The sequence below is a fragment of the Oncorhynchus kisutch genome, linkage group LG5 (assembly GCF_002021735.2).
Source record: "Oncorhynchus kisutch isolate 150728-3 linkage group LG5, Okis_V2, whole genome shotgun sequence".
NCBI classification, from domain to species: Eukaryota; Metazoa; Chordata; class Actinopteri; order Salmoniformes; family Salmonidae; genus Oncorhynchus; species Oncorhynchus kisutch.
Genome location: NC_034178.2, coordinates 51,447,451 through 51,460,382, shown reverse-complemented (window position 1 = coordinate 51,460,382; position 12,932 = coordinate 51,447,451). Strand labels below are relative to the sequence as shown.

Here is a 12,932-nt window from a genome sequence, read left to right as displayed (position 1 = left end):
CTGGGGAGAACCAAGGGCTATATCTGTTCCTGGTTCTAAATTTCTTAAATGGGGCATGTTTATTTAAGATGGTTAGGAAGGCATTTAAAAAAAATATCCAGGCATCCTCTACTGACGGGATGAGATCAATATCCTTCCAGGATACCCCGGCCAGGTCGATTAGAAAGGCCTGCTCGCAGAAGTGTTTCAGGGAGCGTTTTACAGTGATGAGTGGAGGTCGTTTGACCGCTGACCCATTACGGATGCAGGCAATGAGGCAGTGATCGCTGAGATCTTGGTTGAAGACAGCAGAGGTGTATTTAGAGGGGAAGTTGGTTAGGATGATATCTATGAGGGTGCCCGTGTTTAAGGTTTTGGGGAGGTACCTGGTAGGTTCATTGATAATTTGTGTGAGATTGAGGGCATCAAGTTTAGATTGTAGGATGGCTGGGGTGTTAAGCATGTTCCAGTTTAGGTCGCCTAGCAGCACGAACTCTGAAAATAGATGGGGGGCAATCAGTTCACATATGGTGTCCAGAGCACAGCTGGGGGCAGAGGGTGGTCTATAGCAGGCGGCAACGGTGAGAGACTTGTTTTTAGAGAGGTGGATTTTTAAAAGTAGAAGTTCAAATTGTTTGGGTACAGACCTGGATAGTAGGACAGAACTCTGCAGGCTATCTTTGCAGTAGATTGCAACACCGCCCCCTTTGGCAGTTCTATCTTGTCTGAAAATGTTGTAGTTTGGAATTAAAATGTCTGAGTTTTTGGTGGTCTTCCTAAGCCAGGATTCAGACACAGCTAGAACATCCGGGTTGGCAGAGTGTGCTAAAGCAGTGAATAGAACAAACTTAGGGAGGAGGCTTCTAATGTTAACATGCATGAAACCAAGGCTATTACGGTTACAGAAGTCGTCAAAAGAGAGCGCCTGGGGAATAGGAGTGGAGCTAGGCACTGCAGGGCCTGGATTCACCTCTACATCGCCAGAGGAACGTAGGAGGAGTAGAATAAGGGTACGGCTAAAAGCTATGAGAATTGGTCGTCTAGAACGTCTGGAACATAGAGTAAAAGGAGGTTTCTGGGGGCGATAAAATAGCATCAAGGTATAATGTACAGACAAATGTATGGTAGGATGTGAATACAGTGGAGGTAAACCTAGGTATTGAGTGATGAAGAGAGAGATATTGTCTCTAGAAACATCGTTGAAACCAGGAGATGTCATTGCATGTGTGGGTGGTGGAACGAATAGGTTGGATAAGGTATAGTGAGCAGGACTAGATGCTCTACAGTGAAATAAGCCAATAAACACTAACCAGAACAGAAATGGACAAGACATATTGACATTAAGGAGAGGCATGCTTAGTCGAGTGATCAAAAGGGTCCGGTGAGTGGAGAGGTTGGTTGGTGATTTAGACAGCTAGCCAGGGCATCGGTAGCAAGCTAGCATAGGATGGAGGTCTGTTGTTAGCCACCTCCTGCGCTCCGTCAGTAGATTAGTGGGGTTCCGTGTGGTAGAGGGGATCAATCCAAATCACACAACAACAAAAATAAAAACAATAGATATAGTTATAGAGGCCCAAGAAGAAAACATAATAATAATAATAAAATAATAAAAAAATAAAAAAAATGTCCGATTGTCTATTCAGATAGCAGCCGGTAAGACAGCTAACGGTTAGCAGGCCGCAGATGGGCGTTCAGGTAACGTCGCGACGGAGGAGCCAGCCGAATAACTCCTTCGGGTAGATAACGTCGGCAGTCCAGTTGTGAAGGCCCGGTGGGGCTCCGCGAAGGCAGCAAACCGGGTCCGGATAGGCGACTGCAGCCCAGGTGCGATTGATGGAACTCAGGAGTGATTGACGGAGCTTGCTAGCTCCGGAACAATTGATGTTTGCTCCGGAATCGACGAAGGCCGATAGTCACACGGATAGCAGCTAGCTAGCTGTGAGATCCGGGCATGAATGTCCAGAGAGCAGTCGAAATCCAGGGACATGGAGAGAAAAATTGGTCCGGTATGCTCCGCTCCGAGCCGCGCTGCGCCGTACAGAACTAGCGATAGACTTTCGAGCCAAAGGATAGCCGATGACCACAAACCGTGGTTAGCTGAACACCAACGACTTGCCAGTAAAGGAGCCAACTAGCTTCTGAACTAGCTTCTGGATTAGCTTCTGGCTAGTTTCAGGCAAGCCTCCTGGAGTTTCTGGCTAGCTTCTTGGAGGATTACAGATCTGAGGTAAATAATACTTTTTTATAAATATACATTGGTGAGGCGGGTTGCAGGAGAGTGTTTTGAAGATGAGTTGATGGAAAATAAAAATAAAATGTATGTGAAAAAGTTGTAAATATATATATATATACAGGATATATATACAAAAGACGTCTGAACTGCTATGCCACCTTGGAACCATGAGGTAGTCACCTGGAATGCATTTCAATTAACAGGTGTGCATTGTTAAAAGTAAATTTGTGGAATTTCTTTCCTTCTTAATGCGTTTGAGACAATCAGTTGTGTTGTGACAAGGTAGGGGTGGTATACAGAAGATAGCCCTATTTGGTAAAAGACCAAGTCCATATTATGGCGAGAAAAGCTCAAATAAGCAAAGAGAAACGACAGTCCATGATTACTTTAAGACATGAAGGTCAGTCAATGCGGAAAATTTCAAGAACTTTGAATGTTTCTTCAAGTGAATTCGCAAAAACCATCAAGCACTATGATGAAACTGGCTCTCGTGAGGACCGCCACATAAAAGGAAGACCCAGAGTTACTTCTGCTGTAGAGAACAAGTTCATTAGAGTTACCAGTCTCTGAAATTGCTGCCCAAATAAATGGTTTGCGGAGTTCACGTAACAGACACATCTGAACATCAACTGTTCAGATGAGACTGTGTGAATCAGGCCTTCATGGTCGAATTGCTGCAAATAAACCATTACTAAAGGACACCAATAAGAAGAGACTTGCTTGGGCCAAGAAACACGAGCAATGGACATTAGACAGTGGAAATCTGTCCTTTGGTCTGAGTAGTCCAAATTTGAGATTTTTGGTTCCAACCACCGTGTCTTTGTGAGATGCAGAGTAGGTGAACGGATGATCTCCGCATGTGTGGTTCCCACCGTGAAGCATGGAGGAGGAGGTGTGATGGTGTGGGGTTGCATTGCTGGTGACACTGTCTGTGATTTATTTAGAATTCAAGGCAAGCTTAACCAGCATGGCTACCATAGCATTCTGCAGCGATTCTCCATCCCATCTGGTTTGCGCTTAGTGGGACTATCATTTGTTTTTTAACAGAACAATGACCTAATACACCTCCAGGCTGTGTAAGGGCTATTTGACCAAGAAGGAGAGTGATGGAGTGCTGGCCTCCGCAATCACCTCAACCCTATTGAGATGGTTTGGGATGAGTTGGACTGCAGAATGAAGGAAAAGCAGCCAGCAAGTGCTCAGCAACTCCTTCAAGACTGTTGGAAAAGCATTCCAGGTGAAGCTGCTTGAGAGAATGCCAAGAGTGTGCAAAGCTGTCGTCAAGACAAAGAGTGGCTTCTTTGAAGAATCTCAAATATAAAATATATTTTGATTTGTTTAATCACTTTTTGGTTACTACATGATTCCATATGTGTTATTTCGTGGTTTTGATCTCTTCACTATTATTCTACAATGTAGAAAATATGAACGATAAAAACAAACTGGAATGAGTAGGTGTGTTCAAACTTTTGACTGGTACTATATATATATATATATATGTGTGTGTATAGAGAAGCTTAGGCCTAACCCGAGAGAGAGTGATAAAGATACGCTGACGCTGACATGCATTTATTTATGTTAGATGCTACTGCGTCTGCTATACAGATATAGACATACAGTAGGAGGCTAATTATATTGTTAGATTATACAGTCCCTGGTTCGAATCCAGGCTGAATCACATCTGGCTGTGATTGGGAGTCCCATAGGGCGGCGCACAATTGGCCCAGCGTTGTCCGGGTTTGGCCTTCCGGGTAGGCTGTCATTGTAAATAGGAATTTGTTCTTAACTGACTTGCCTAGTTAAATTAAGGTTAAATAAAAATGTAATAAAAAAAATAGGAGTAACTCTGGTAGGCCTGAAACAGATGTCTTCTCCTCAAGTTCAAATGTCAGAGTCAGTTGGAGCACAGAGGCGCACTGCCTTCATATCATAGGCCTGCAATAGCTAAAGCTTAATTATAGCCACCCCATACCAAACCTTCACAAATGTTTCTAAACTTTATTAGGGTAGTATCAAAAGTAAGTCAAGCCATTGTTTATAGGGGAAATACGAGCAGAAAAGCGAATGTAAACCAGGTTAGAAACGCACTACCCTCCCCTGTGACCTATAAAAAAACACACAACTCTTCACAAAGCAAAAAAAAATATTGGACTACCCCTCCCCCAGTACATTTCGATCTGTCCCTTACTCAGTCCAGAATCTATCCATGTACTGTAGGTTAAGCATTATGTATTTTATTATTTTTGTTTCAATAAAAATATGATTTACCCAAAGTACCCACAAAAAAATGAAAATCTAAAATGTTGATGTTGTCATTGTGTCTGGGCTCAGAGGACATGACTGGATCCACACAAAACAAAGTGTTCCTCTGAAATCTGTTCTGCTGCTGAGGAGATCTCGCCAAACCTAATTTCCAAAATAGGATTCAAACACAGATCACTCGATACCAGTCAGTGCACACTAGCCATGCGGGATAGAATTGCACCGTAGTTGCTCTGCCCTCGCCTCCCAGAATATCAATATAATATTCCATTACAGTGAAAATAAAGGGAAGAGAGAGCGAGGAAATTCATTCAGCTCTGCAGTGATAACCAAATGAGTTTCTTCATATAAGAAACTGAATAATAAAGACATTTTTTGTTTTGGGATTTATTTGGACAAACTACTTTGTTGAACAACTTTAAAATGTCTTACATAATCACATTGATGATATCACTTATGTATTTCTACCATCACAGTAACAGTAAATTAAGAACATTAACAGTGAAAGAGAAGAGGATGGTGATAAGGAGTGGGACAGAGCAACAGGAGGAGATGTACTGATAAATCAAGAGAGGAAAAGTGGAGAAAAGAATTGCAGGGAGCGGACACAGCATCCTACAGAGGATACACCGTCTCAGCTGTCAAGGTGAGGAGAGGGAGGAGGGCTTGGCGATGGAGACATCTTTAGAGATAGAGGCATTAACGTGGGAAACAGTTTGGCCTCCTGCCATGTGCTACGGATAAAAGGGAGGTGCAGATGGAAAATGAGAGAGAGAGAGAGAGAGAGAGAGAGCAAGAGAGAGAGCGAGAGAGAGAGAAAGAGCGAGAGAGCGAGAGAGAGAGAGAGAGAGAGAACAAGAGAGAGAGAATACAGGGATAGTGGGGAGGAGGGCCTGCTACTGTAGGCCGGGGTGTGGCCTAAGACTGCATGTATGTTGAGGAGTGATGGATAGAGGAAGGAGGCAGGGGATCTGGAGACTAGAAAAGAGGGAGGGAGGGTGGGGGTGAGGAGGAGCTGTTTGCAGAGAGGCAGCGGGGTGTGGGGGTGGGGGTGAGGAGGATGGGATGTCGTGGGTATAAAAGCTCCGGCACTCCTCAGTAGGATGTCCTGTTGCTTTGCTCCCTGCTCCGAGGCACCTTTGGCTCCAACAAACAGAGACAGCAAGAAGGAGAGCTAGACAGATAGATAGTAAGAATTAGAGACCACCAAACCTCAACCATGAGCCACCCTTCAATGATCCACCATTCAGGCCGCGCCTCCACTTCTTATCGCCGCACGTTCGGGGTCCCCAACCCCATCTCCATCTCCTCCTACTCTCCTTCCTACTCATCTGTCAACTCCCGCAAGCCAATGTCCAGCGGGCACTACATGCGCTCCATGTCGCCCGTGGTGTCCTCTCGCTCCTCCAACTACCACCACCAGCAGCGGCAGCGCTCCAGCACCCAGCTGCCCCGTCTCACCTACGAAAAGGTGGACTTCCAGCTGGCCGATGCGGTCAACGCAGAGTTCCTGGCCACCCGCAGCAACGAGAAGGTGGAGCTGCAGGACCTCAACGACCGCTTCGCCAGCTTCATTGACAAGGTGCACTACCTGGAGCAGCAGAACAGCGGGCTGCAGCAAGAGCTGAGCCAGTTCAAGGGCCAGCTGCAGGAGGGAAAGCCCAACCGGGCCACCGAGCTCTTCCAGGAGGAGTTGAGGGAGCTGAGGCGCCAGCTGGACCACGTGGGCAAGGAGAGGGACCAGTACCAGGTTGAGAGGGACAACCTGGCCGAAGACATGAACCTCCTCAAACAGAGGTGGGTGACACAGAGGAGGGAGAGGGAGGTTAGGATGGGGTGGGGTGGGGTATGGAGGATGTTTGGGTAGATTTGGGAAGTGAGGGTTAGGGTAAGGAAGGTGGGGGGTTATAGTTGGGGATGTGCATGAGTGACGCAGACACATTTTGGGTGGTAGTGGTGTTTGGAAAGGGGGGTGTAACAATTGGAAGTGTATTTTAGAAAGTTGGCAGAGGTGGCAGGGGACTGGCTGTTTTTTGGGCTCTGATGTTGATTGACACATTCTGGGCAGAGCCTGTCGGGGAGGGGATATGGGCAGGGCGTGTGACTGTGGACAGTCTGTGACTCTACATCCCCACCACTCTCCCCTCAGCAGTGGTTGTCTAGCTGGGGCGTGGCACTTTGGAAGGTCGGAAACAAAAGCACCGCAGCATTCTACCACACTGTGGTTTACTGCAGTGTGTGTATGTGTGTGTGTGTGTGTGTGTGTGTGTGCATGCTGAATGTCATGGCAATGGACAAGATCCAACAAAAAAACAAGATGAAGTGCTTCAGCATATCATAACCAAGCAATGAATGGAACACCAAGGAAAACAAGGCATTGGATACAGTAACAGAACAGTTGTACATTAGCCGAACAGGTCTACATTGGCAGTATTTACAAACTTTCCCTGAACATCTCAGCATTTGTTGAGCACCTGCAGATTATTTGACTAAATCTGTTTTATTAAATCAAGAAGTGTTATTAAAAAGAAGATGAAAGTTCCTGCATGCATATTGGATGTAAGTATGGACACAGTACATTTTGATTTGAAATGTTGTTGAGTTCTGTCAGCCCTTTCATACCAAACCACAATACTTTGCTTTGAAACTTAAATTTGAGACAATTCAGACAACTTGTTATGTGAAACAGTATTTTTCCCCACTTGAGTTAGATTATCGGAACAATTTCTGTAGACATACTAGTTACATATTAATACACAAACACTCCCCATGTCTATTCCCAGCCCTAAAGAGAGAGAGAGATGACAGAAGAGGAGGATGGATAGACTGAGCTCAGGGTGGCGCCAGGAAAAAAGTAGGGAGGGGGATAAGAGAGGGAGGGGGCATAAGAGGAGGAAGAGGAGGAAGAAGAGGAGGAGAGGTGGGGAGAGGTTGTGTAGATGCAGAGAAAAATAGCATCTGGTTAAATCAATGTGATTGAATAAGAGTGGCTCCATTAGGGGGTGGGTGTTTAGTGTCTCCTTGATGGGGCGGTGCCAGGGACACCATTGGGAAAAAAGGAATTCTGTGACACGGCATGAATTAAAGATGAGATGAGGCAGCAAACCCCCACATCCAGTACATGCAGTTTCATTAAATGAAACACATTTAATTAAAAGGAAGATGAAAGTCCCTGCATGCATGTAATTTAAATATAGACACAATAACACATGTAATTTAAATATAGACACAATAACACATGGAATTTAAATATAGACACAATAACACATGGAATTTGAAATTATGCTACAGTTTCACCAGCCCTTTCAAACCAAATCACAATATTTAGCTTTGAAAGTTAACATTTAGAAGAATCAGACAACCAGTTATGGGAAACAGTATTTTTCCCCACTTGAGTTACAATTTCTGTAGACACACATTAGCTACATGTAAATACACATACACATCCCTGACCCAGAGAGAGAGAGAGATGACAGAAGAGGATGGATAGACTGTGCACAAGGTGGAGCCAGGAAAGAAGTAGGGAGAGTGATGAGAGAGGGAGGAGGCAGAAGAGAAGGAAGAGGAGGGGTCGGGAAATGGGGTGTAGGCGGGGAGAAAATTGTATCTGGAAAAATCTATGTGACTCAATGAAAGTGGCTCCATTAGGGGGTGGGTGTTCAGTGCCTCCTTGTGCTGATGGGACAGTGCCAGGGACCCCATTAGGAAAAAAAGGACCCCTTCAACACGGCATAAATGAAAGATGAGATGAGGCAGCATAAAGTATATTTCACGTTTGGGAAAGGGAAGACTTAGTCAGACTAGTCAGTATACTATAGGCTTACATAGTTATGTCTTTGGCGGCAGAATGCCCAGAGCTGTCAGGATTAAAACAGGGTGTGTGCAGTCCACATGACCTCTAACAAGTGATTTGCCAACATTTGTTTGGAGTAGCAGCTGCTGACCCCATTGGATACGCTAACCCTAACCCTTTTACAGGACTTGTGAATTACCAAATTGATCCAGAGGCTTCTTTTGCCTGCTGATGCTTCTTCCAGAGGAGGCCTATGATACCCAGTCAGACATATTTGGTCTGTGTCCCAAATGACACCCTATTCCCTATATAATGCACTACTCTTGATCAGAGCCACATAGGGGATGCACTATATAGGGAATAGTGTGCCATTTGGGATGACACCTTGGATAGCACTTATGCAATTAGCACTGTGTTCAGCCCTGTCCCAATGCTTCAGCTTCCTTTGTCCAGAGCAGGACTTAACCTAGACTAAAGCTCAAGCATTGTAAACCATATAAAAAAGTTAAAGAGATACAGAGGATGTGTGTTTATTAACTACAAAATATATTGTCGTATATATTTCATGTAATGTATATTTATTTTCCATTAATGTATTTATTTATTCTAATGAGTCCCCTAAATAGATAACATGAAATTACAACATGAATTTACAACAGTAGGCCTATGCATGATTGTAATATATATGTTCTCCTTGTATGTGTGACCACACCCTAACCCCCCACCCTCTTCATACAGGCTGGATGAGGAGAATCAGAAGAGGGCTGAGGTTGAGAGTAACCTGATTGTCTTCCGCAAAGTAAACACACCCTAGACTCAAACCATCACACTGTACACCAAATCAATATTTTGGGCAGCGAGTCGATAGTTGACTGTAAAAGTCTGATTGAATCACACACCAGTTATGATGTCAGGGCCCAACCCAAAGCATATTTTTCCTCATAGCCCTGCATAACAGTGACATCTTCTGGTTCGCTGAGATAGAGCTGATTATTATGATAACTTGGCAGCTCTGAGAACCTGGAAATCAGGGGTATATTCACTAAGAACCAAACAGAAACAAACAGGCTGAAACGGTGAGGAACTAATCTGAACTTCTCCAATAAGAAATGCTTGTTTTCAATGGAAAACATTATTCTATGGTTTGCACGAATGAATACAACCCAGGATACTTCCCACTGTGCACACACTGGTTGAATCAACATCGTTTCCACGTCATTTCAATGAAATTACGTTGAACCAACGTGGAATAGACGTTGAATTGACGTCTGTGCCCAGTGGGTTATAGCAATGACAAAAGACAATATTGATAGCACTGCATTGTTGATATATTACCATATGCAACCTACCCACTGGTGAGTGTTATCTAACCAAGACAATAACATTTGTTTACCTGTTTGGGGGTTGATGAATTGCTTACTAATAGTACTTTGATCTAAAACCAGGACGTGGATGATGCAACTCTGTCTCGCCTGGAGCTGGAGAGGAAGATCGAGTCTCTGATGGATGAGATTGAGTTCCTCAAAAAGCTGCATGAAGAGGTAGATGCCGCTGCTGAGATGGTCGAGCACAAATCATGATCTTTGTGATGGCCCATTATAGTCCACTATGATCCTTATGAATAACAATCAAACTGTGGTCCTGATGGTCATGTTATGGTCCTGGTGTATTACCTGTCATTTGGTATGCTGATCTGCCCCTACTTGCATTTAGTTTTGTACATATTTTTGTGAATAGTTCACAAAAGTTTATTTGCATCATACCTTTCTGGATTGTACCTGCCATTTAGAGGACTTTTTTCCCACTAAACTTCTCACTTGCTCTGCGGTCTTTTCAGGAGATCCAGGACGTGCAGGTGAGTGTCCAGACGCAGCAGATGAAGATGGAGGTGGAACAGACTGCCAGGCCTGACCTGGCCGCTGCCCTCAAGGACATCAGGGCCCAGTACGAGAACATTGCCTCCAAGAACATGCATGAGTCTGAGGAGTGGTACAAGTCCAAGGTGAGGGGGGAACAATACACAGACACACACACACACACTCATGCATGCACACACACAGAGTAACACCTATCCTTATTTGTGTTTTTTCTGTGCTCCCGGAGTTTGCTGACCTGACGGACTCTGCCAAGCGTAACACTGATGCTCTGAGGCAGGCCAAGCAGGAGCAAAATGAGCATAGGAGGCAGATGCAGTCCCTCAACTGTGAGATCGATGCACTGAAGAGCACGGTGAGGCCTCACAGAACCTTCCTATTTATTTGTAATCACCCCCAGTTTACACTGGCTGAGTGAGGAACTAGAGTACATTGATCTCAGGCTTAGCCCAAAATGGCTGCCAGCCATGAATCACCCAAGTGGGTCAAGCATGTAAGTAGAGGATGATGCAAGTGAGCAAAATCCCTCCCCCCAAAATCTCCCACAGAATCTTCCCCCAACAATTGTCCTCACATGTACAGTATGTATGTATTTTTCAGAACGAGGCTCTGCTGAGGCAGATGCGTGAGATGGAAGGCCAGTTTGGCGTGGAAGCCAATAACTACCAGGACAACGTGGGTCGCCTGGAGGAGGAGATGCACCACCTGAAGGACGAGATGGCCCGCCACCTGAGGGAGTACCAGGACCTGCTCAATGTCAAGATGGCCCTGGACATAGAGATCGCCACTTACCGCAAGCTGCTGGAGGGAGAGGAGAGCAGGTGAGGAGGATAAGGGTTAGGACATCCTTACTTGTGTTTGATTATGAATATGTTCCTGAGCTAACATCCTATTGCTTAATTTCTCTTTAGGATTATTGTTCCCATGCATCCCTCCCAGTACGGCCGTAGTGGTGATAGGGGTGAGATACATCATATAGACAATAATATTAGTCTTTTTTTCTCTCTCTTCTACTATTACTTTATTTCCTTCTCCAAGCAAATACACAGATACTTGTCAGTATCATCTTTAGATTTAACATATCCATAATTGATTAAATTGATATAAATGATCATGCACAGTATCAATGTTACTAAATCAGACTTATCCCCTCATAGCCTATGACCACACCCCAGACACCCCTAAAAGGAAGCCTGTGGTGATTAAGACAGTGGAGACTCGTGATGGAGAGGTAAACATTCTAAACATTTTCTGGTATCAAGAAAATGTGTTCCATACTTTCCATGTCCCCATGATGATATTCACTATACAGTGTAATTTCACTATACATCATTTGCTGGAAGTGATGTAATTTGACTGAGGTCTGTTTCACTTCTTCTCTTCCTCCAGGTGGTGAAGGAGTCAAAGACGGAGAAGGAGAGGAGCGAGATGGATGGCAGCCATGGCAGGAATGAAAGGGACCATGATAGGAATGGCAGGGATGACTAGAATAGTTAGGTACCAATCGCCTGTTCCAGATTTAGATGTAACAATACAACACAAAAGATGGAAACAAGAAAAGCAAGAAGTAAAATAAACAGTTTAAAGCTCCTTAATTGCTTCTCACCTTTCACCCTTTAACAGATATTTTCTGTTGAGCAGAGAGCCTGTAGTAGATATTTGTGCAATGTTAAAACTTGAAGAAATCTCTTAGATAGCAAACTTAGTCACAGGATGTGACCGTGGGGTTACTTTTAATAACCGATCATTCCTCATTGAAGAAAAAAGACAAAGACAGCCTTACATGAGCATACACAGACACGATAGTGCTATCAAGCAGGGAATGAACGCAAACTTGAGTGGCTCCTGCTGCAAATCAAACATTTTTATTGATACATCACTTGAGGCCTTAATTTACATTGAAATTCCTTACATACCATGTTTTGTAGCTGAACTTATCATTCACCAAGGGGAAATAGAAAGTGGCGTAACAAAGCAACAGGGTTTTAGTGATCGCTCTCTGACACATTCTCTCCAGAAGAAGGACACAATCAGATGTAGCTTTGAGAGACAGTGGACATCAATAAGGAACCGTTTGAAAGGGAAAATGTCTCTGTATAGAGCTATGGAACTCTCAATGTCAAATATCAGGCCAGAGAGAGACCACCAATGGGATTGATGGGTGAATACTGCCCTTGCTGCACCACATACTCTGCACATTGCGCTCTGCTCAAAATACAAAAAGCTGACAAGGAAATGTGCTATGCAAACATATGAGAATGTGTGTTTCTGACAGCTATAGACAATTAAAACAAATACAAATGCAATTAAAGTCAACTGGAACAGAGCTATGGAGTTTGTCTTGTGATTCATGTGTATTCCTCTCATACTACTACCCATGGGCAGCTCCAAGGAGGGGCGAGACAATGCTGAAGCCCCCTCTAGAATAGGCCCCTCCAAGAAAGATTTTATTAGTACATCCACACGTCTTCACTGACATTTTCAACCTCTCCCTGACCCAGTCTGTAATACCTACATATTTCAAGCAGACCACCATAGTCCCTGTGCCCAAGAACGCCAAGGTAACCTGTCAAATTGACTATCGCCCCATAGCACTCGCGTCTGTAGCCATGAAATGCTTTGCTTTGGTCATGGCTCACATCAACACCATCATCCCAGACACTCTGGACCCACTCCAATACGCATACCGCCCCAACAGATCCACAGATGACGCAATCTCTATTGCACTCCACACTGCCCTTTCCCACCTGGACAAATGGAACTCAGCATTCAACACCATAGTGCCCTTCAA

The 12,932-nt window shown here is 44.4% G+C and overlaps 1 protein-coding gene across 1 annotated transcript; it reads left to right on the top strand.

Moving 5' to 3' along the window:
• Positions 1-5,579: 5,579 nt before the first annotated feature.
• Positions 5,580-12,467, top strand: LOC109882609 (plasticin). The gene is made up of 9 exons (XM_020474702.2): positions 5,580-6,271; positions 9,006-9,066; positions 9,713-9,808; positions 10,105-10,269; positions 10,371-10,496; positions 10,742-10,962; positions 11,053-11,102; positions 11,299-11,372; positions 11,531-12,467. The coding sequence occupies exons 1-9, from the start codon at positions 5,694-5,696 to the stop codon at positions 11,627-11,629; spliced, it is 1,470 nt and encodes a 489-aa protein (XP_020330291.1). The 5' UTR covers positions 5,580-5,693; the 3' UTR covers positions 11,630-12,467.
• The last annotated feature ends 465 nt before the right edge of the window (positions 12,468-12,932 follow it).